This window comes from Homarus americanus, unplaced genomic scaffold, assembly GCF_018991925.1.
Source record: "Homarus americanus isolate GMGI-L3 unplaced genomic scaffold, GMGI_Hamer_2.0 scaffold30535, whole genome shotgun sequence".
In the NCBI taxonomy this organism is placed as follows: Eukaryota; Metazoa; Arthropoda; class Malacostraca; order Decapoda; family Nephropidae; genus Homarus; species Homarus americanus.
This window is the reverse complement of record NW_024732440.1, coordinates 1,943,780-1,967,961: the sequence shown is the minus strand read 5'-3', so window position 1 is coordinate 1,967,961 and position 24,182 is coordinate 1,943,780. Positions and strand designations below refer to the sequence as shown.

Sequence of the window (24,182 nt, the reverse complement as noted above, 5' to 3'; positions counted from 1 at the left end):
ATATAGCGACTCTCTCAGACTACTTCATTTGCGACTAATTATTACCTTTGACTAACTTCTTCGTAACCAATTGCTAACCCCAGACTACCTTGTGCATAGCCAGAGTAGCCTGCTGGTAGTACTGTAGCTGTTATAAATCATTTCAACAACTAGAACAAGGAAGATGACGGCTAATATATGTGTAAACCTAAAAAAATAGTGAATGAAAAGAATAAGAGTATGTAAACATTTTCGCCACCCGTGTAAACACCTTTTCTCACTGACTAAACTGTTTGACTGTGGGGAAAACAAACCTTCCTGAGCGCCCCTTGGCCCGATCACTCCAAGGGCTTACTCATTGCACCCCCAAGCTAGTACCTGCCAAACACTCGTCCACTTAATACATATTATCTGAGTGACTCTTTGTTTTAAAACTTGGAGTTACTGAACGTGAAATAAATATATTGAGGTTATAGATATAGAATAAATTGGAGAAAAAATTTGTGGTTGGGGGTGTGTCCCAGGTATGTTGTGGAGCTTTTTCCTTGGTCATAGTACCCCCCCCCCCCTCTCCCTCCAGCTGTGGCACTGTTGTTAACGATTCGAAAGATAGTACAAGTGGCACTGTTCTTCAAATACCAAACTCTGTCATTAGTGGTACCAAATACAACAGGTGTGGCTCCGTTAATAACAACCCTACAACAGTACATAAACACAGGTGTGGCTCTCTCTCTCTCTCTCTCTCTCTCTCTCTCTCTCTCTCTCTCTCTCTCACACACACACAGTAATGCATACCTCGTCTCTCCGTGTCAAGAGACTTTACCAAGAGTTAACAAGTACCAGTAGAGACTAACATACGACTCTCAGGCACATTAACTCCTTTGTGTTGACATTATTATCAAGGGGGAGACTGTCTTAACCTAGATATGAATATTCAAATGTGTCTCAAGAAGTACTTACCTTGTCATAGTTATATAATAATGGTGATTTAGATGTAAATTACAGGTGGAGTAATGTACAGGTGGTGGCCATAAAGGTGACTTCTTAACCTGGATACAATGAGACATGATACCTGGAAGACTGTGTTTAACTTATTTATATAACCCTGAATTAACAAAGGGTGTTCGTATGTGTTCTGTATACCGTAGTGTGTGAAGTAAGGTCATTGTGTCATATATTCGCAGAGTAAAGACTTCAGGTGTACCTCTAATTAATTTAATGAGATAAAGGTCACCGTTCAGCACATAATCCATAATTTACTGTCACCTGTCTCCTGTCTATTGTCACCTGTCAACCACAAAACATGACGGAACTACAAGTAATAAATACCTCCAGTGATAAACTACACAGTACTTTACGATGGTGTGGTACTGGTCGTTTAAGTACCAGGTATAAGGTTGACTGTGCTACAAGTACTTTTACAGTGTAGTTCCTGAATATTAAGTACCACGTAGCATAACACGGACGGTGCTACAAATAACAACACCTACTTTACAATGATGTAGTACCTATGATAACTACTTTACCCTCTAGTACCTGGTAACCGAAACTCACTTGTAGGGACGCGGCGCCTACACAGCCTCGGCGTAGTCTTAAATCACGGAGGTAAAGTTCTGTATAACCTCAAACAAATAGCCGGCCCTATAAATATATTCACGAGACAATATAAATGAACCGTAACCCACCTCACCGCCCCGCCCCGCCCCGCCCCGCCCCGTACATCACCCGCCATAACAAGAGTGTATGGGGGAGGAGGCGGCGTGTGTGGGAGGGGAGTTTGTGGGTGGTAGGAGGAAGACTTTTGGGGGAGCTATGGGAGGGCAGGACGTGTGGGAGGGAAGGACCTGTGGGAGGGAAGGAGGGATGGGAAAGATTAAAAAAAAGGAAGACTGAACTTTGAAGAAGGGGGGGAGGAGGAGGGTTGAGTCGAAGGAGGAAGAGGGGGAGAATAGGGGGAATAGAGAGAGATAGAGAGTAAGGATAGGAGGACATTATATTAGATTAGACTCCTTCTCTTCTTTATTCCTTCCCTCCTCCTCCTCCTCCTTAGTAAGTGTCGCTCGTGCCGAAGACAATTAGTAGTCACTGCGCCTCGCTTATACACATGACTTAGAGAGAGGAGGGAGAGTAAGGAACAGAAGGAGGAACTAGATGACGTAGAAACAAAGGAAGAAAGGAAGAGAGAGAGAGAGAGAGAGAGAGAGAGATGGGTAAGGTTATGGGAAGAGGAGAAGAAAGAGTGGACACGAGAGAGAGACGAAGGAGGTGGTGAAGAAAGGAGGAATTAAAGCGAAAAGAACAAAGGAAGAGAGGTTAAGGAAGGGCAAGGAGGATGCGAGAGAGGAGGAGGAGGAGGAGGAGGAGGAGGGGGTAAGGCTTTATTCTACCAGTTCGTGAGAGCCAACAGTGTCGCCTCCTCCTTCTCCTCCTCCTCCTCTTTCTTCTCCTCCTTCTCCTGCTCCTTCTCCACCCTCCTCCTCCACCACCCTCCTCCTCTTTCACCCTCCTCCTCCACCTCCTCCACTCTCACTACATCCACCCCTCCTCTTTCTCCCCTTCTTCCTCTTCCACCTTCACTACACCCACCCACCCACCCACCCACCCACCTCCCCTCTGTGTGTTCATTTATAAGAGACAGTTAGTTAGACTGTTTTTCACATTAACCAGTCATACAGTTGTAATTTCTAAGTGACTTTAAGAAATATTTATGTTCAATTCTAGACTCAGTACAGCGTGTATGATGACGTTACAAAGTGGGAATCATTGTACCTGTATTCTGTGTGATTAATTTCTTGTATTTACGTATCTGATTAATTTCCTCAACTTTAAATTATCATATTTATATAATCTACCTTCATGGTGTTTACGTTTTTGTACGAGAGTTTGAGAATCCGGATTGAGGTAGTGTATGTCTCTCAGTATCTCTCACCTTGTGTTGGTGCTGGAGACAGGTAAGACTCCGGATTGAGGTAGTGTATGTCTCTCAGTATCCCTCACCTTGTGTTGGTGCTGGAGACAGGTAAGACTCCGGATTGAGGTAGTGTATGTCTCTCAGTATCTCTCACCTTGTGTTGGTGCTGGAGACAGGTAAGACTCCGGATTGAGGTAGTGTATGTCTCTCAGTATCTCTCACCTTGTGTTGGTGCTGGAGACAGGTAAGACTCCGGATTGAGGTAGTGTATGTCTCTCAGTATCCCTCACCTTGTGTTGGTGCTGGAGACAGGTAAGACTCCGGATTGAGGTAGTGTATGTCTCTCAGTATCTCTCACCTTGTGTTGGTGCTGGAGACAGGTAAGACTCCGGCATCCACTAATGATGGAGATACCTGAGCCATTTACCTGGCCTGACCACCCTCATTGTCTTCACTTAAGATGTATTATTGGCGGAGTTGTGTTTTTTTTTTTTTTTTTTTTTGGGTTCAGGTGTTCACAACCAGGGAATAATTAGTTGAACCTTTTGAGGCCTAGGGGGTTTGAACCATCGTCCTAAAAGGGTTAAATCGGGGTCTTCAAAGGGTTAAATTCTAATCTTCGTCATCAAAGGGGTAAGTCATCGCCCTTAAAGGGTTAAACCATCGTTCTGAAAGGGTTAAATCATCGTCATCAAAGGGTTAAATCATCGTCATCAAAGGGTTAAATCATCGTCCTCAAAGGGGTAAATCATCGTCCTCAAAGGGGTAAGTCATCGCCCTTAAAGGGTTAAATCATCGTCCTCAAAGGGGTAAATCATCGTCATCAAAGGGTTAAATCATCGTCCTCAAAGGGTTAAATCATCGTCCTCAAAGGGTTAAGATCTCAAACTATTTCTCATTTCTCTTAATTGACTGCCAGGGTTTGCTTACACTGTAGAGATATAATGTTTTTATAAGTTAATGATAATCCAATAGGTGTATCCTTTAAAAGGCTTCAGCTACACCTCTCCTCTTCCTCCTTCTCTTCCTCCTCCTCCTCCTCCTTCCTCTTCTTCCTCACCTCCTCCTCCTCTTCGGTGTTGTGTCTTCAGGTGTCCTCCACTTAAGGACCACAACATCCTCAGGTGTGTTGTTGTGTTAACCTCACCGGTAAAGTCAACCGGTATATATTTACGGTGTCGGCCGAGGCTCCTCTGCCCCCCACCCCTTCCCCCCTTCCCCCTTCCTCTGCCCCTCACATATTTCTACCTAATAATGTTGTGTCTCAAGGGCTGCGGTGGTTGAGTGGATATATTGCTCGCCTCCTGCCTCAAGTATTGTTGGTTCGCACTTGGGAAACTCCCAGTCGACCCAGCTGTTGATAGGTACCTAATATAACACTTGTGGAATTTAAAGCAGTCGAGTACAGTGCCTCCTGTGTTGATTTTTTTCATTCTTATTTTTATTTCTGATTTATTTATTTTATATTTTTGTTATTTCACTTTAGTAGACATTTATTAATATAAGTAATAGTGTGTACATAAATATTGTAGTCAAGGATTCACCTCAGCCTTGATGTTTAGGAAGGAGTGACCCAAGTTACTACTCCAGGGATGGTCTCTAGAAACTGGTTATTAGTGATACGAGTTTCTCCTCAAGGAATACCCACTTTCTCCTCCTCCAAACACTCCTTCAACACTCCTCCAATACTCCTCCAAACACTCCTCCAAACACTCCTCCAACACTCCTTCAACACTCCTTCAACACTCCTACAAATAACCTTCAACACTCTTCCAAACACTCCTCCAACACTCCTCCGGCACTCCTCCAAACACTCCTCCAACACTCCTCCAACACTCCTCCAACACTCCTCCAAACACTCCTTCAACACTCCTCCAATACTCCTCCAAACACTCCTCCAACACTCCTCCGGCACTCCTCCAAACACTACTCCAACACTCCCTCAACACTCAGTAACTCCTTAGTCCAAAAACTCCCCCTTTCTAAGTTAACTACACCATAAACTGACTCACTTAAAATACATTACACCATAAACTGACTCACTTAAAATACGCTACACCATAAACTGACTCACCAAAAAATACGTCATAAAAGTTGATTCTCAAAAGCTCTTACGTTAAAAAATTTCCTCTTAACCGATGCGTCTTGCTTACGTCACGTGTCTAGAGAGAAGCCCCCCATGGCAGCTACATTCTACTGAGACTCTACAATATCTAAAAGATTTATTATTACTTGTTTATTTCTTATTTGTTTATCTTGATTTACCTGTATTAGTTTGTATATTGATTGATTGGGTTGATTGACTTACTTATATTCAATTTAATGTAGTCTACTTGTGAGTGTGTTAATATTTACGTGTTAAGAAACCTAAGCTAACCTGCGTGTATTAGTGAGTTTACCTGTGTGTACTAGTGAGTTTACCTGTGTGTACTAGTGAGTTTACCTGTGTGTACTAGTGAGTTTACCTGTGTGTACTAGTGAGTTTACCTGTGAGTACTAGTGAGTTTACCTGCGTGTATTAGTGAGTTTACCTGTGTGTACTAGTGAGTTTACCTGTGAGTACTAGTGAGTTTACCTGTGTGTACTAGTGAGTTTACCTGTGAGTACTAGTGAGTTTACCTGTGAGTACTAGTGAGTTTACCTGCGTGTATTAGTGAGTTTACCTGTGTGTACTAGTGAGTTTACCTGTGTGTACTAGTGATTATCTGTGTTTACTAGTGAGTTACCTGTGAGTACTAGTGAGTTCACCTGTGTGTACTAGTGAGTTTACCTGTGTGTACTTGTCAGTTACCTGTGTGTACTAGTGAGTTTACCTGTGTGTACTAGTGAGTTTACCCTGTGTGTAATAGTCAGTTTACCTGTGTGTACTAGTCAGTTTACCTGTGTTTACTAGTCAGTTACCTGTGTGTACTAGTGAGTGTACCTGTGTGTACTAGTCAGTTTACCTGTGTGTACTAGTCAGTTTACCTGTGTATTAGTGAGTTTACCTGTGTGTACTAGTGAGTTTACCCTGTGTGTACTAGTGAGTTACCTGTGTGTACTAGTCAGTTTACCTGTGTGTACTAGTGAGTTACTGTGTGTACTAGTGAGTTTACCTGTGTGTACTAGTGAGTTACATGTGAGTACTAGTGAGTTTACCTGTGTGTAATAGTCAGTTTACCTGTGTGTACTAGTGAGTTTACCTGTGTTTACTAGTCAGTTACCTGTGAGTACTAATGAGTGTACCTGTGTGTACTAGTCAGTTTACCTGTGTGTACTAGTGAGTTTACCTGTATGTACTAGTGAGTTACCTGTGAGTACTAGTGAGTTTACCTGTGTGTACTAGTGAGTTTACCTGTGTGTACTAGTGAGTTTACCTGTGTTTACTAGTCAGTTACCTGTGTGTACTAGTCAGTTCACCTGTGTGTACTAGTGAGTGTACCTGTACCTGGGTCGATAGTGAGGAAGTATATCACAGCACCCTGAAGCTGTTGATGTTATGATGGTCAGTGTTTGGGTGTGTTGACAGGTGAGGTCTTCAAGCACGTACTGTTTACATCTGATCACCTGTGCCTGTTCTTGTTGTTCTTGTTTGTTGTTATTGTTGTTCTTGTTATTGTTTTGTTGTTATTGTTGTTGCTGTTATTACTAATATTGTTGTTACTGCTTTTTGTGTTGTTATTGGTGGTGTTGTTTTTGTTCTTGTATGTTGTTATTGATGTTGTTGAATTTGTTTTTATTTTTTTATGTTGTTGCCCAGGTAGGAGGGAAGGAGAGGTCACCATTGGCTCTCCAGGGGTCAAAGGTCAAGGTCATCCATGCTTGGTCAATTCTCTCAACATTTTCCTATTTTTTTTATTCATTCATGTTTTTATTATTTTTATTATTATTATTATCATTACTATTATTATTTGTATTATTATTTGTATTATTATTATTATTATTATTATTATTATTATTATTATTATTATTATTATTATTATTATTATTATTACTGTCACTATTTCTCTAGTAATTAATTAAGACATCCAGTACACAAGGTGATCAATTTTCACATATGTATGAGTCTTAATGTTAACCAGTGAATGAGACTCAGTTGTAAAAGGCCACTAGCTTGGCTCTCTGTGTTGAGGGCTAAAAAAATGTGTTTATTTTTTCTGTCGTGTCCGCCTTGATAAATATTGTAGAAACTCGTATTAAACATTATAATGCTTTTAGTGGATAATTTATGCTAGCGGCTGAACCTACCGTGGAAGTCAGTTTCTCTTTATCTCTATCTCTCTTTCTTTCTTTCTTTCTTTCTTTCTTTCTTTCTTATTTCTCTCTCTCTCTCTCTCTCTCTCTCTCTCTCTCTCTCTCTCTCTCTCTGGTGTATTGTTTAAGAATCTGAGTTGTCTTCCTCACTTTACGTCGGGTGAGAAGTATTACAGAGTCTACAGTAGGGTGAGAAGTATTACAGAGTCTACAGTAGGGTGAGAAGTATTACAGAGTCTACAGTAGGGTGAGAAGTATTACAGAGTCTTCAGTAGGGTGAGAAGTATTACAGAGTCTACAGTAGGGTGAGAAGTATTACAGAGTCTACAGTTGGGTGAGAAGTATTACAGAGTCTACAGTAGGGTGAGAAGTATTACAGAGTCTTCAGTAGGGTGAGAAGTATTACAGAGTCTACAGTAGGGTGAGAAGTATTACAGAGTCTATAGTAGGGTGAGAAGTATTACAGAGTCTACAGTAGGGTGAGAAGTATTACAGAGTCTACAGTAGGGTGAGAAGTATTACAGAGTCTACAGTAGGGTGAGAAGTATTACAGAGTCTACAGTAGGGTGAGAAGTATTACAGAGTCTACAGTAGGGTGAGAAGTATTACAGAGTCTACAGTAGGGTGAGAAGTATTACACAGGATCAACATGGGTGAATCTTTTGATACTGGTGAGCAACATGGTTAGGTTAGGTTAGGGATTATTGTCATTGACTTGGCCTCTCCTCTCTCAGATGTTTATTATTGAATACTTATGGTAAACATGTAAACATTTCTAGTCACACTAACACTAAACTGGTCATAGAGAGTTTGTGATGATTGACGCGTGTGTTTTAAAGCCCATTGATGCGTTAAGTATAGGTAAAATAAACAGATGTGGTCCCAGCTAGATGCCTTACGGAACACCACCTATATGGGGATCTTGGTATAGCCTGGGTGGGTATAAAAATGGTCTATATTCTACATTAATACTTTCATAAAAATATAATCAGTGTGAGCACAAGTTTAGTGTGAGTACAATTTTAGTGTGAGTACAATTTCAATGTGAGTACAAGTTCAGTATGAGTACAAGGTCAGTGTAAGTACAAGTTCAGTGTGAGTGCAAGTTTAGTATAAGACGTTGACAAGTATACTGGTGACCATCCTCTCTGGTTCATCATACTGGAAGTTATCAAGAGCTGGTCCTGTGTGTGTGTGTGTGTGTGTGTGTGTGTATGTGTATGTGTGTGTGTGTGTGTATGTGTGTGTGTGTGTGTGTGTGTTTGTTCCAGGACGCACCTAGCTACACACCTCCTTTTAATACTTCACCACCACCAATGTCCAGGGGTTAAAGACACTGAGTTAAGTGACCTGAGTTTACCAAAGGGATAATATTTAAAAAGTTTCTATATATCAAAGAAAAATACTTGAGGGTGGGGGATGGGGGGTGGGTGGGGGGGGGGGTGGGGATACTGACTCGTTAAAGCTGTAAAAGAGAAAGATATTTACTGATGAATGATTTATGTAATATTTCTGAGTAATATTATAATGTGAGGAAGATTTGTTCAGGAGTTATTTATATCTGAATTGATGATAAACCTGAAATATTTCTCTGGTGTTGATAAGGTATGATTGGTGGTAATTGACATGGTGTTACTCGTGGGTATTCAGTATTTATATTGTGTGTGTGTGTGTGTGTGTGTGTGTGTGTGTGTGTGTGTGTGTGTGTGTGTGTGTGTGTGTGTGTGTGTGTGTGAAGGTCATAGTACAAGGATTCGTTCGTCTTAATGTACAAAAACTGGACGACCCTTTGAGAGCACGACTCGGGAATCACCTCAGACCAGTTGTAACAGACCTTTGTCATTGTTTACTTCTGTCTATGTCTATATAATTGTTTACTTTTTACATCACTCTCTTTATTTTGTTGTTACATCTGTATATTATCTTTCTCACAGTCATTACAAAATAACCTTGTTGATCGAGAGACACCATAGAACCATCATCAACTCGTTAAAACAGTCACTCAACAGTCAGTCAGCTTTACATGTTTTGTTTACACTGACCTGGATCCAACACCCTCGTCAGCGCCTCTACTGGGAGGATCTAGACCAAACTTGTCAGGGAGTCGACGGCCGCGCTCTGGACCTACCAGTTTTTTACCCCCCTTCTTATTCTTGAGTCGACGCCGGCGCCAGCAGCTATGGCGCCAGGGAGTCGGTGATGGCGCCATTCTGGTCCCTACCTTCTACTTAGTTTATACAGTGGCACCCGGGTACTTTCTGGGTAGTAAAGTGGCTCCTACTTCCTACCTAGGTGGTACAGTGGCCTCTACCTCCTACCTAGGTGGTACAGTGGCCTCTACCTCCTACCTGGGTGGTACAGTAACCTCTACCTCCTACCTAGGTGGTACAGTGGTACTCCCAGACTGCTAACACAAATAGGAAAAACGAAAACATACACCATAAAATACTCCAGTAATGCAGATAAATGATAATAAAGAGATAAAGGCTTAGAATACAAGTAACTGAAGAACTTACGTAAGTTCATAAAGCCATAAGAATATAGACAAATAAATAAACAGAGATATACAACCGTACGTCTATAAACAGATCGTTAAAAATCATACCAAAATAGATAACGTGATTCTCAGGCTTATTTTTACTCCTTTAAAGATAATTTATGTTCTTGGTGATGTCCAGTTAAAACCTTTAATCTTTATTAATATATAAACTGTAAATGTAATGTAAGAGTAAGAGAAATAAGACTTTGAATTTACTTAAGAAGAAACAAATTGGCCGGGTGCTTGCCACGGCGCCACCACGCACGCTGAAAGTTTAAAGTCTGATTTGACCAGGAACGAGGCAGCGAGCATTTTACAATCGCTTGCTACATCTTACATAAATTCAGTATTTTATCTCTTTTTTTTTCTCGTTTCGTCAGTGAGTTTTACGTTTTGTATCTTATAAAAATGTGTGGGTGAATTTCTCTTTAGGAAAACAAACTTATTGAGGTCACTTATTTTCTCCATTACTTAGGAAAAACTTTAATTACGAAAAACATAAAACAAAAACAAACATTGTATTTAACACCAAACAAACGACGGAACATTAAGCAAACAACAGATAATATGTGAGCTATCCAAACAAACAAACAAACACGCACACGACATACACAATCCACAAGGGCAAACATACCAACACGTAAATAAAACAAACATAACGTAACTAGGACATAAACAAACAAACACAAGGTAATAAGGACCGCGAGTACATGTTTTATTTTGTTTTATGATCACACAAACAAGCAATCACAGCCACAAACAAGTTAACAAAGACAAACATGCTCGAATATACACAGGATGACTCGCGCACATAAACACACGCCAAGAAGACACGTACACACACACACACACACACACACACACACACACACACACATAAATAATCCGAAAGTTAACGAGTCTAACTAATTTGCATACCAGGACCCCAACCGAGCTCAAATTTCTAGTTAGGTTTGGTTAAATTAACTTCTTTAACGTTAGGGTAGGCATAGGTTAGGTTATGTTAGGTTAGGTTAGGTTAGGTTAGGTTAGGTTAGGTTAGGTTATACTAGGAATAGGTTAGGTTAGACTACAGGTAAGACGGGTTTGTGTATGGGTAGGTTAGGTTAGGTCAGGGTGATTAACGGTTAGGTTTGGTTAGTTTTGACTGAGGTTAGGTTAAGTTAGGTCAAGTTCCGGGTTGTGTCGGAGTGCTGAGGGACAGGGAGGACCACCACCACTGTGTAACTCTAAGGTAATGTTACTCCGGGTGTCAGTCACATAACTCCTTAAGTAATATAACCTCAGCCTGACCTTCAAACATCTCAAGTTATTTGTTCCTGATAGTTATACACGACTGACACACACACTTATACACTTACACACACACACACACCCTTCCACACACTTACACACACATGTACAGTATATATATTACACTAAATAAGGATAATTGCGTAATTGCGATAACTTCTCTGTATTTTGTGGGGTAATCTTCTGGTTGGCCATACACAGTCATGGTGGTCCCTGTAGTGCATATAAATGTCCATAAATGAATTGTTTCCTATAGCTTAAACTAACCTAACCTAACCTAACCTAACCTAACCTAACCTAACCATATCTATCCTAAATTAACCTAACCAAACCTAACCTAAATTAACCTAACCTAACCTAACCTAACCTAACCTAACCTAACCTAACCTAACCTAACCTAACCATATCTATCCTAAATTAACCTAACCTAAGCCATATCTAATTTGCGTATAATTTGGTCTTCTTATTCTAGTGAACGACGTCTCAAATCAAAGAGGAAATTTTACCATATACAAATTATTTTCCTGGAAGTTGTAACAATGAAGGCTTTCTCATTGTGTGTGTGTGTGTGTGTGTGTGTGTGTGTGTGTGTGTGTGTGGGTAGGGACGTCTCGGTATTGTGTACTGATGAAAAGATTAAGGAATTAATGGCGGGGATTGGTGTGGTTGTATGATAAAACATGGAAGGCATAGAGACGTGGGCGTGCCAGGTGTTGACGTAGTAGTGGGCGTGGGTGTTGACGTGGGCGTGAGTGGGCGTGGGTGTTGACGTAGGCGTGAGTGGGCGTGGGTGTTGACGTAGGAGTGAGTGGGCGTGGGTGTTGACGTGGGCGTGAGTGGGCGTGGGTGTTAGGGTGTGTATGGGCGTCGGATATCCCAAACCAGTGATTATATATTTTTTTCTCAGCTATGATTATCAACGTATGATTTTTCTTGAGAATTTGAGCAAAGTTTGTTATGGTGAGGCACCCTGAGTCCACCCAACTGAGAATGAGTACCTCGCCTTACAGTTGAGGGAGTGAAGGTGGTCCAGTGCAGTGCCGACCACCTCACTGTGTACCGAAGACTTGTGGGAATAGTTGTTCAGATTAGTTGGATTAATTATTTATTTTTGTTTTTTGTCATTAATTTTTTTCATCAACGTATTAGTGTATTAAGGTAGTTGTTATTGACTTAAATGTGTGTGTGTTTGTCTGTATGTCCGTATGTCTGTGTATGTGTGTCCTTATGTCTGTGTGTGTATGTCCTTATGTCTGTGTGTGTATGTTCGTAAGTGTGTATGTGTTTGTATTTCTGTGTGTATTATATGTGCGAATGTCCGTGTGTCTGTATATCTGCTTTTCTATCCTATTAAAACATCTTGTGGGGTAATGGGGTCAACATCGGCCCTCTGATTAATGTTGATGTTCTGGTATAACCTCGACTTCACGTGAATTTGTTTTAGACAATTTTGTAACTCTCGTCAACAATAACACCAAGTGATTTAAAAACGAAGAAAGGTGGTGTCTGGCAACTAACATATCTCAACATTATGTAAACAGTAATTAATATTTTTTGTAACTCAAGAAAATATATAAAAAAGAGGATATATTAAATTTGCAAAAGAAAAAATTAAAATTGGCAATAATAATAAATTTTAACTTTGGTAGGAAGAATTGAGCATTAAATTTGTCTCCATATTTAATAATTTTATAAACTCACGGCAAAAATAATAATAATAATAACAATAATAATAATAACTATCTTCTTATGACACCTGCTGAAAAGGTCTAACCAACCTTAAGATGTACAAAGGCCTGGTAAAGTAGGGCACACGTGGCCTCTGAGACAACAGGAGTCGGTAGCCTGGATGTGACTAAGACCTCTGGCCACACGATAGAGGTTATGTGTGTTATGGACTCATTGATAAGCTGCCTGGAGGTGTAGAGAGCGGTCTGGAGGTGTAGAGAGCTGCCTTAAGGTGTAGAGAGCTGTCTGAAGGTGTAGAGAGCTATCTGAAGGTCTAGGGAGCAATCTGGAGGTGTAGAGAGCTGCCTGAAGGTGTACAGAGCTGTCTGGAGGTGTAGGAAGCTACCTAGAGGTGTAGAGCTGCCTGAAGGTGTAGGGAGCTTTCTGGAGGTGTAGAGAGCTGTCTGAAGGTCTAGGGAGCAAATCTGGAGGTGTAGAGAGCTGCTTGGAGATATAGAGAGCTGTCTGGAGGTGTAGAGAGCTGCTTGCAGGTGTAGAGAGCTGCCTAGAGGTGTAGGGAGCTGTCTGGAGGTATAGAGAGCTGTCTGGAGTTGTAGAGAGCTACCTGAAGGTGTAGAGAGTTGCTTGGAGGTATAGAGAGCTGCCTAAAGGTGTAGAGAGCTGCTTGAAGGTGTAGAGAGCTGTCTGGAGGTGTAGAGAGCTGCTTGGAGGTATAGAGAGCTGCCTAAAGGTGTAGAGAGCTGCTTGAAGGTTCAGAGAGCTGCCGAAAGGTGTAGGAAGCTACCTGGAGGTGTAGAGAGCTGTTTCGAGGTTTAGAGTGCTGCCTGAAGGTGTAGAAAGCTGCTTGGAGGTGTAGAGAGCTGCCTAAAGGTGTAGGGAGCTGTCTGGAGGTTTTAGAGAGCTGCTTGGAGGTTTAGAGAGCTGCCTGAAGGTGTAGAGAGCTGTTTGGAGGTGTAGGGAACTGTTTGGAGGTATAGAGAGCTGCCTAAAGGTGTAGGAAACTGTCTAGGTATAAAGCTTCTACCTAAAAAGTGTAAAACAATCTGGAAGTGTAAAAGCGCTACCTATTGGAAAAGAAAAGAGCAATAAAACCTTGTGAGTGGGCAGCAGGGCACCATGGTGAGAAGGGAGGTGTGGAAGGAGAGGAGAATGTTAGGATTTTTTTTTTTTTAGTTTAATAAATTTATTGACAAAGCTTGGAGTACAGTTTGCTTATTGTGAGATGGTGTGGTGGCGCAGGGAGAATGAGAAGACATTGAGGAGGTGCTGAGGGATATAACTAGTTGGTGGTAGGTACTGGGAGGAGGAGGAGGTCTCGATAAGTGCGTGGTGGTGTTGGGAATATACCTGGTGAAGGTGGGAAGAGGTGAAGAGGTATATAAACACGATTAAGAGTTTATAAGGGAATCAGATTGGTGTCATGGCGGAGAGGTGCGTAGATAAGGTTGGGGACGGTTTGAGGTGAGAGACGAGGGGGAGGTGTAGAGATGCTGGGGTGTATATAGGTGGTAATAAGGCGGTGAAAAGGTGCGCTGGGACGATGGGAAGGTGAGAGTAGGTGTTGGGCAATGTGAGGTGGTGTTGGGAGGTGTGGATAGGTGAGAGGTAGTGTGAGGAGGCGGTAGAGAGGTTCGATAAGACGTTGGGAAGGTGCGGGATGACGTGTGAGGGGGGGGTGTGTGTAATGGGAGGTGAGAGGAGACGACGGGAAGGTGTGTGTGGGGAGGAGGTGGGGTGGGGGGGGGGCAATGCGAAGACGTGTGGGGAGGTGCGGGGAGGTGTCCACCCACAGTCGCCTCACCACCCGGCCACACACTCGTGCCTGGGCCGACACTGTGGCGCCAACCCCGCCGGGAAGTGCCTAGCTTCAGCCTCTTATCTCTCTCTCTCTCTCTCTCTCTCACACACACTCTCTCTGTATTAAACACCTTTCTCTTTATATATCTCTCTCTCTCTCTCTCACACACACTCTCTCTGTATTAAACACCTTTCTCTTTATATCTCTCTCTCTCTCTCTTTATGTCTCTTAGAATATCTCTTCGTGTATGTCTCTTTTTTATTATAAGTGTGTCTATCTCTGGTATAAACACCTTTCTCTTTTCTCTCTTTGGTTTGTTTATTTACTGTATCTCTCCCTTCCCTTCTCCCTGTATCTCTTTCTTTATGTACGTCTCTTTTACATCATTCTCTGACCGTATCTCTCATGATCTCATCTCTATGTATCTGTCGTTGCGCACGTACAGGTATCTTGCCTTCCCTCCCTCCCTCCTCGACAGACTCCATAATAATGACCTCTGACCTCATATTTCCACCGTCGTTTCTCCTTAACTGGTGATTTAGCGCCACAATTCAGGTTAACTACTTCTCGCTGCCTTATCATAAACCTTCACCAGTTCCCCGTTTTCTGTATCTGCACGAGAATTCCTCCCGTTTTCTTTGCTCTTTTTTTTCCATTTATAATCTTTTTTTTTTCTTTTTTCTTCGTTTTCTTTTCATTTATTTTCTTGGGTACAATTCTTCCTCTTTTGTTTCTTCTCATTTTCTTTATATTTGTGATTTTTTTTCGTTTTCTTTGGTCTTGTTTTGGTTTGGGTTTCTGATCTAACCTAACTCGACCTAACCTGTCCTTACCTGCCAGACCTGTCCTTACCTACCAGACCTGTCCTTACCTGCCAGACCTGTCCTTACCTGCCTGACGTGCCCTTACCTGCCAGACCTGCCAGACCTGTCCTTACCTGCCAAACCAGTCCTTACCTGCCAGACCTGTCCTTACCCTGACCCGTCTTAACGTAACCTGAGTTGGCGTGTCCTGACCTATCTTAGCCTAATCTGACCTGACCTATCCTAACCTAATCTGATTTGACCTAACCTAACCTAACCAAACTCGGTATTTTGAATTTGTTACATATTTTGTCGTTCAGTTAGTGAAAAATAATCTTATGTTATCGTTTACCGGCCAGAATTATCCGTGTTTTCTTCTAAGTTATAATTTTCATGTTATTTTTGTTTATTTTTCGGTTTTTCTCCATTATGCATTATTTTTACTTTTTTTGTGTCGTTCTATTTCTTTTTTTCTTTTTTTTCATCTTTAGTATTTTTTTCTCATTCGTATTTTATCACAATTTTATATTTTTATTTTTATTCATTATAATGTTTTCTTATTTTTGGTCTTTGTTTATTTGTATTTTTTTTATTAATGTCTTTTTTTCCTTTTCCATTATTTCCATTTTTTTCATTTTATCAATTTTTTTTTTCATCATTTTCACATTTTATTTATTTTTATATATTTAGTTTTTTTCTTCTATTTTTAAAAGCGTTTTTTCCTGAATCTATTTTACCCATTTTGTCATCTAGTGAAGCCTGTCTGTCTGTCCGTCTGTGTTTCTGGTCTTAACAGCCACCAGTCAGACCTTTAAACTGTGTACTACTGACTGTACGACCTTTTGTGCTTCCAATCACCAGTTATTCTCAGTCGTGACCCTTGACCCTAATGCCATTCTGACACTCATCTCTCACGAAAAAAGAAAGCAATTAACGAAGCACGTGAAGATTAGACACCCCAGCTTATTTAACCTCATTAATATACTTCCTAACGATAACCTAACTTAACCTAACCTAACGCTAACCTACCTTAACCTAATCCCAGGTAGTGATAGAATGTTTAATCATCAGGTGAAATAAACTAAGGTACATAATCTTCAGGTGAACCAAATTACCATACGAATCATTGAGAACTGAACAGCCTGCCACCACTATCTGCCTTGAGTCACGTTCGCAAGACAGTCGGTTGGCTAGAGGATTTATCAATGAGGAGACACCGGGTGATAGCGAACACTTGGTAAGAATTTATTACGTCTTATCAGTGAGTGTAATGATTGTACTGTGATGTAATAAGGAGAGGTGGTGGGGGTGTGATGCTTAGTTGTGGAGTAGAGGGAGGGGGAGGGTAGGGGGTATAGACTTGGATAGGGTGAGGTTTTTTTTTTGTAGAGAAAGGAGGGGTGAAGGAAGATTAGAGGTGGGGAAGGAAGTTATAGTTCGCAAATTGAAGAAATTTAGGAGGAGGTAAGAGAGGGCGGGCTGACCGCCTAGCTAAGCTAATAGTGTGTTAGGGTTGTGTCATGGGTTAGTTATTGTCTGGCGGTACAGGCACTAGACAGCCTACCCTATCCCATATATGGGTGTTTTAAGGGCCTTATTTCACATTCCGCCGACCCTACTGGCGGATGCTGGTCTAGGGTGGTTGTCTATTGCCTGGCCGTGTAGATCGGGGGTGGTGACGGACCTTTTGAGATTTGGTAACTTTTTGGGAATCATGTATGGTTGTTGTCGTTATCTGGTGGGAGTCTTTGGAGGAGTTCTTGCTCTGATCGTTCTATCTTTTGCCAGATTCTGCTGGCCAGGGTGTGCAGCTGCTGGTTGATGGGTTTCATTCTCAGGTCTCTATGTATCTCGGCTGTGGTTCTGGTGAAGGGGTATATTTCACCTGTGACGAATCTTAGGGCTTCATTTTGGAACACCTGTAATTTTAATATTTGAGTGGTGCTCACAGTATGAAGAGGTATTGCTGGGTAAGTTCACATCAGTGTGATAAATGATGTCACCAGGCGGAGTTTTAATTTCTCAGGAAGCGCTTTAAAGCGGTATAGTTTTCTCAGCTCTCTTGCTTTTTCCTTCCTGCTGTGGATATGGTGGGAGTAACCTGTCGTGGATATATGCAGGCCCAGGAGGGTGCCTCTGCTTTTGTATTCTATCTGGGCATTATTGGTGAGTAAGGGTAGGACCTGGGCTTGGGTAGGGGGAGTAGGAGGAGAACTTAGGTAGGGGGGGAGGACATGGACTTAGGTAGGAGAGGGTAGGGGGGGGCAGGTTTTGGGTAGGGTTTGGCCCCCCGGAAATGGGTGTGCCACGCGTCTCTCTGAGGTCTGAAGGTCCTCTTGGTGGGTTGGGCATGACCACCTTTAATAATGTGGGATCAACTACCAGAGAGGGTATGTGTAGTTACGGGAAATGAAACCTTAGAGCTAATGAAGCCTCTTTTAGAAGACATGAAGCCTTAGATATGAAGTCTTAGTTAGAAGACATGAAGCCTTAGTTAGATATGAAGCCTCACAGCACATGAAGCCTTAGTTCGATATGAAGCCTCAGATGACATGAAGCCTTAGTTAGATATGAAGCCTCAGATGACATGAAGCCTTAGTTAGATTTGAAGCCTCAGAAGACATGAAGCCTCAAAAGACATGAAGCCTTAGATGACATGAAGCCTCAGAAGACATGAAGCCTTAGTTAGAATACTTGTAGCCATAGTCAAATATCTTGTAGCCTCAGTAGCCTCGGAAGTCTTATACCCCTGGTCACATGTCTCACAACCTCATAGTCCCCAGTTAGAAGTCTTATTATAGCCTTGTTTAGCCGCCTCGTAGCCGTAGTTAGAATCGAACAATAACACACACACACACATACATTGTAAACAACCCCCCCCCCCTCCCGCTATGAATCTCGTCGTTGCCAGATGTCGCAAACGTCAACAACTCTAAGGGAATATCAAGTCTCATTTCACTTTATTGTAATCCCGAATTGATATGATGAAATCGTGTTTTGTGGTCGCCTGGTCAATTTTCCTCTGATGGAGATGGAATGGTAGAGAGACCTGGTCTTTGTGGAGTTGGTTTTAACTGATATTAAACCCGGGATTTTTTGTTGTTGTTGTTTGTTTTGATATGAACAGGTCGTGCCAGATGTGTGATGTTTTCAGAGTTTTTTTTTTTTATGTGGAAGTTGAATGTGAGTTTTTGAGTGTTTGGTGAGTGTTGTATTGGAAGGGCAAGACCACAGCTGATGAAGATATGGGAGGTAGTAGAGGACACACACACACACACACACACACACACACACTAAACATAGCCGCCTTTTTGCCACACACTCATATATCTTAACTATAAATAGAATCATTGAGTAAGAGATACATCAATTAATCACTTGTAGACTGACACACACAAAGACACAGCTGTAGTGTAGGAAGATGGATCATAGTGGGGCCGTAGTTAACCACAGATAGTGTGACGTGTGACAAGACCATTAGGGATTATCTCACCAGTTGGATACTTAAGAGATTACTGAAGGAATTGGTTCCCAGAAGTGATGATAAGGATGGAAATAATATAACAACAACGATAACTACGAAAAACTACTACTTTTGTTAAGAACGTGGCCTCCAGCCTTCCCCAATAGCCACACCTTCGCCGCCACTTTATTGCCTTCAAATACTAAAGTAGCTACCCTGGCTGTGCTGAGTTAGTTGAGCCGCAGATATATACGGCATTCAGTAACTGTTGCCTCATAGTCAGTATCTGCGACCGTTGTCGGCTTTGGGGCCGAAGATCTCATTCCCCTGAGGCAAAGCAATGCAGACCTAAGCAGAGAGAAGGACAGTCGACATCTTAACTAGGCTGCAACATAACTTCTGGACTGCTGCTTCTGTTCGGACAACACCTCGGCCAGTTTTGCATAGAAACATCTTGCACTTGGTCCCACCCCGCCAGAGGTTGTGAACACCAGAGAAGTGAAGCTGCCTTGATCAACATTCTGAATTCTCTCCCCATACGCCCTGATCTTGTCATTTTCGTTCCTTTTGTGTGTAGCATCGAGAACTAGGTTACGGTGACATGCGGCCATGGGGTCGAAAATCCTTATGTCAAAGAAAGCTCACTGTCCCCACTTCCAGAATTCTCGAGCGCTGACGTCCACACGGGCTTCGTTGGATGTGTTTGAAGTCCTGTGATGGAAATTCTCACTGTCCACTGGAAGGAGGGTCGGTTCCACCATGACTTTATGACAGATTTCCTTCAACAAATTTGCTGTGAGATCCCTTTCTTAGTCATGGCTCATGCATACGAACTCCCCGCACACCATGGCGTGGTTGACGTCGTAGGATGACCCACACACTCATTGAAAGGGAAAACTTTCTACTGGCCTACCGTACCTTAGAGCAATGGCATCTGTGAATTCTTGTTTATGAAGGCTGAAACCTTTTGCTAACCAGTTCGAGCTACTTTTTTTTTCAAGTTCTCTGACAATTGCAGCATCTGTTGTTGATGTTTATCACTTTGGGTGTGCTGCCGTTCTGTCGTAATGGACCGTCGAATCTTGTTTAATTCGTTGGTATCCACCTCACTGGCTGCATTCTGAGCTATTATGTGCTCAGTGAGGGCTGCCGTGAGCTTGACACAATTCTCATGTTTGGTGGCAGCAAGCTCCTCTGGATTGGTCGTTACCATTCCATCCAGTCTCGGTGGTAATGTAAGGAGTGACCTTTCTGCAGGGGTTAGATAAGGGTTTTTCACTAGTGTTGGGATAAAACGACCTTGATGGTCTTTTACTACTACTATTTTTTGTTGAACGTGGCCTCCAGCCTCTCCCAATAGCCACACCTTCGCCGCCATTTTATTACCTTAAAATTAAATATCCTACTATTACTACTACTACTATGTTGTTGCTGCTACTACTACTACTACTACTACTACTACTACTACTACTACTAATAATAATAATAATAATAATAATAATAATAATAATAATAATAATAATAATTTCCAGACAAAAATACGAAGTGAAATTAGATTCGATTTCCCAGTTTTCCAACATTATTAATTTCCTAAATACAGAGAAAATACAGCAAAAAAATCTATAGAAAAGTAGCATAGAATTAAGATACAGACCTCATTAGGCTTCTGGACAGGCAAGACAAGTTTAGTACCGCGTAAATGTATCATTATAAAGGAGAAATAATTATACAGATGCTTTTATAATTATCTCTTAAATAAACTTGACGTGTTTTGACAAATCGTGGCATGTTGAAGCACCAAAACAAACAAATGATCCTTCTAGTACACAAAAAAAAAGAGAATCGCCTATCTGCCCTCTGTTGGAATTGTTTATACATGTTATAAACTTTTGTGTGCTGGAGACGAACAAAAGAGGAGGGGATCAGAGGCTCTGGGTGTGGGGTTGGATCCCTTTGTGGCGCGCGGGAACCTTCTGCAGCTCTGCGTGTTTATGGCTTCAGATAAACTCTCGCCTCTGTCACAACCCTTATGTTCCAGCTGCTAATTACGGTGTTTATGTTTCCATATAATCTGAGGGCTTCCGCAGAGAGAGAGAGAGAGAGTGAGTGAGTGAGTGAGTGAGTGTGTCGATGCTGTATTAGGCTCCGTGTATTTTTCTTGAGTGTGTTGTGTCGTGTTCGGGATACTGTTACCACTTGGATGATGATGAAGAAGTTACTGTATTTATATTTCTCACTGTAACTATCATTGTATTTGAGGACTTTATACTGTATTTGTTGGTGACGTAAATACAACTTCGACCATGAGTCATAATAAGACACGTTGTTATTGTTGTTGTTGGTGATGGTGGTGGTGTTGGTGTTGGTGGTGGTGGTGGTGGTGGTGTTGTTGTTGTTCTTGTTGTTGTTGTTGTTGGTGGTGGTGGTGTTGATGTTGGTGGTGGTGTTGTTGTTGGTGTTGATGGTGGTGGTGGTGTTGTTGTTGTTGGTGGTGGTGTTGTTGTTGTTGTTGTTGTTGTTGTTGTTGTTGTTGTTGTTGTTGTTGTTGTTGTTGTTGTTCATTCACGGAGAAGTCTTGATCACGAAGTAAACTATTCATTCATCAGTACGGTGTAGAAACAAATGAATTCCCTCACAAATTTGTAATAATTCCTGTACAGATAAGAAGCAATTGACAAGTTCTCGTAATACAAACAGGTAAATACATTATAGGAATTCATTCATTAAAAAGTCATCTTAAACAAGTGATAGTAATTCATTCATTCATAAAGAAGTAAGAAAGCCATTCATTCATAAGACACGTCATAGTAAACAGGGTGTAAGAGACTCATTCATTCATTCATAAGACACGTCATAGTAAACAGGGTGTAAGAGACTCATTCATTCATTCATAAATAAGTTATATGGATTCATTCATTATTTTAGTGATTCATTCATAAATTACATCATTGATTTATTTTACTACTGTTCTTATACTGCAACCATCGTTACTACTACTGCTACTACTTATACTATTTTTTTCTGTAACTACTCAGCCTCTACAACAACAACTACTACTACTACTATTACAACAACAACAACTACTACTACTACTACTACTACTACTACTACTACTACTACTACTACTACTACTACTACTTTCTCTATCTTGTTTTGTTTCTTAGTTTTTCAGATGATTTGGTTGCCATGGTTACTGTTTTGAGATACTTCAGTTAGGTTGGGTTAGGTTTAGTTGCGTTTGGGTAGGTTAGGTTAGGTTAAGTTAGGGTGGTGATTCTTCAGGTGTTCCTATAATAATGTTATTTTTTCAGAGTTTATTGTAAAGATTCAAGAACAATAACAACACCAAACCAACAACAATAACATTAAAAATAACTTCTCCACCATAAGCTATAACATAAGAATAACATCATATATAATAACAATATCAAACGCAAGACAGACAGAGAGACAGATTAGAAATACAGATTAGATAGACAGATTAGATATAGAGATTAGATAGATAGATAGATAGATGGTGATAGAGAGATGTAAGCTATAGTAAGGTCGGCGCTGCAGGTTTAACAGTAACTCTGTCAACAAACTTATAAGTGTAGGAGAAGGTAAACAACCAAATAATGTTTAGTTAGTAACTGTATGGTGAGGAGAGCGGCGGCGGTGATCGTACCAGGGACACTCATTCATGTGTGGCGGTGACTCAAGTGGTGGGTCAGCCTCGCCACGCTCAGCATCCGTTCTCACGACTACAGCTTCCCTCCCTCTCCCCCTTCCCACCTCCTCTCTATCTCTCCCCCTCTCTCACCCACCCCCCTTACTCCCCCCCTCTTCGTGGTTTCCCCCTGCCCAGCCTCCGTTACATGGGCGACGGGTAACTCACGGACACATCCTGAGGGAGATTAGGTGTCCTTCAGGAGGATGATGGTACGTGTCGTGGTGGTAGTTGGTGGAGGAGGCGTACAGTAAGTAGTAAGGGGAGCTGGCGCGTCACGACACAGCAGCTGATGCTCTTTGATATGTTATGATTCACCATTCTTAACGCGCATTACATTCCTTCTCTAGATACCTAAACTTTACCATCTAGTTACCAGCTCTTAATTATGGTCGGTTTTTACGGGGGCTAAAGATGGTCACTTGAGTCGTCCTTTGATTTGGGAGTTATGGTGAGCCGGTGAGAGAGATGTTTAGCCGGATATAATGATGTGAGACGCTGAAGTTAGCATAGAATAAATGGTGTGATATTAAAAGGACTGGGAAAACATCGCACCTTGGGAAGTGACCACAAAACAGAAGACGATCAGGGGCACATCGTCTCACACTTCTCCTCGCTCTCCCTCCTTCACAAGTCAGTTGCTTGCGACCATGCAGTTGGCCGTCATCATCATCATCTGTTTTGTTTGGCTACAGCTCTGCGCGTGCCAGCAGGCAGGACCTAACTGGCCGGTAAGTGAGTCATGATACCGTCCATTCACACCCAGTGGGAGGCCCTCTGACGGCACCTTGTTGTTCCCCACTTCTCCGAGTTGTCATCTGAAGGAAGCCGAGACGGTGGTGGGCCCCTTCCATGCTCATTGCGTGTGTGTATCGTGTTGTATGTCTGGTGATGGATGACGCCGCTCTGAGGACCCGTCACGATCTACTGACGGAGAGAGGAAAAGTTTGAAGTGAAGTGGTGTAGAGTTTGTTGTTGTGGGGATGGAGTACTGGTGCGGCTTACCTACCACCCCCCCCTCCTATCCTCTCCCCTACCCTACCCTACCCTACTCTACCCTACCCTACCCTACCCTACCCTACCCTACCTACCTACCTACCTACACCCTAACCTCCACCAACCTCTACCCAGTCTCCCCACACTCTCACCCCACCCCCCCACACAAACACATTCCTTCCCCACATTTTACCCACCACCAACTCCCACCTCTTCCTACTCCTCCTCCCTCACACACTCGTCGGCTCCACCTCTTCCTCACACCCTTACCCCCGCCTCTCCCTCACCCTCCCCTCCCTCATCCCCTCCGCTCCCTCACCCCCTCCTCTCCCTCACCCCCCCTCACCTCCTCCTTCCCTACTACACCTAACACGACTACTCATGGCTTTTAAATCTCAGTGTGGTTTATAAACAAGTTATTGTCCAGTGTCAGTCAAATATGTAGGTGTCAAGTGTCATAATTATGTGTATGTAGTTGCCCAGTGTCACATATGTAGGTGTTCAGTATGTATGTATGTACAGTATGTGTGCATGTATGTATGTATGTATGTATGTAGTAAGTCTTTTTTTTAGTTTTAAGTATTTTGATATTTCATTAAGTTGGTTGGCACAGAAACAGGTTCCTTCCACCCATCCGTCTAAGGTTTTTGTACACTATATAGCAGTCAGGAGACGTGCGTTAGTGATCGTCTCATTTCAATAAGTCTATCTCCCGGACTAAGCAATCAATATAGTGTCGCCTAGAGATCCGGGTTATGTCGCCTATCAC

At 42.0% G+C, this 24,182-nt stretch overlaps 1 protein-coding gene across 3 annotated transcripts in view; it reads left to right on the top strand.

The window, feature by feature from the left end:
* Nucleotides 1–24,182, top strand: part of LOC121868752 (dorsal-ventral patterning protein Sog-like) — a 77,765-nt gene that overhangs the window by 5,593 nt on the left and 47,990 nt on the right. The window contains exon 1 of one of the 3 annotated variants that reach the window (XM_042369631.1): nucleotides 23,040–23,148. The exons of the other annotated variants lie outside the window; for them this stretch is intronic. Within the exon in view, the coding sequence (XP_042225565.1) occupies nucleotides 23,068–23,148 (81 nt within the window). The 5' untranslated portion in view covers nucleotides 23,040–23,067. Of the gene's footprint in view, nucleotides 1–23,039; nucleotides 23,149–24,182 lie in introns of those variants that run through there. 3 annotated transcript variants of the gene reach the window in all.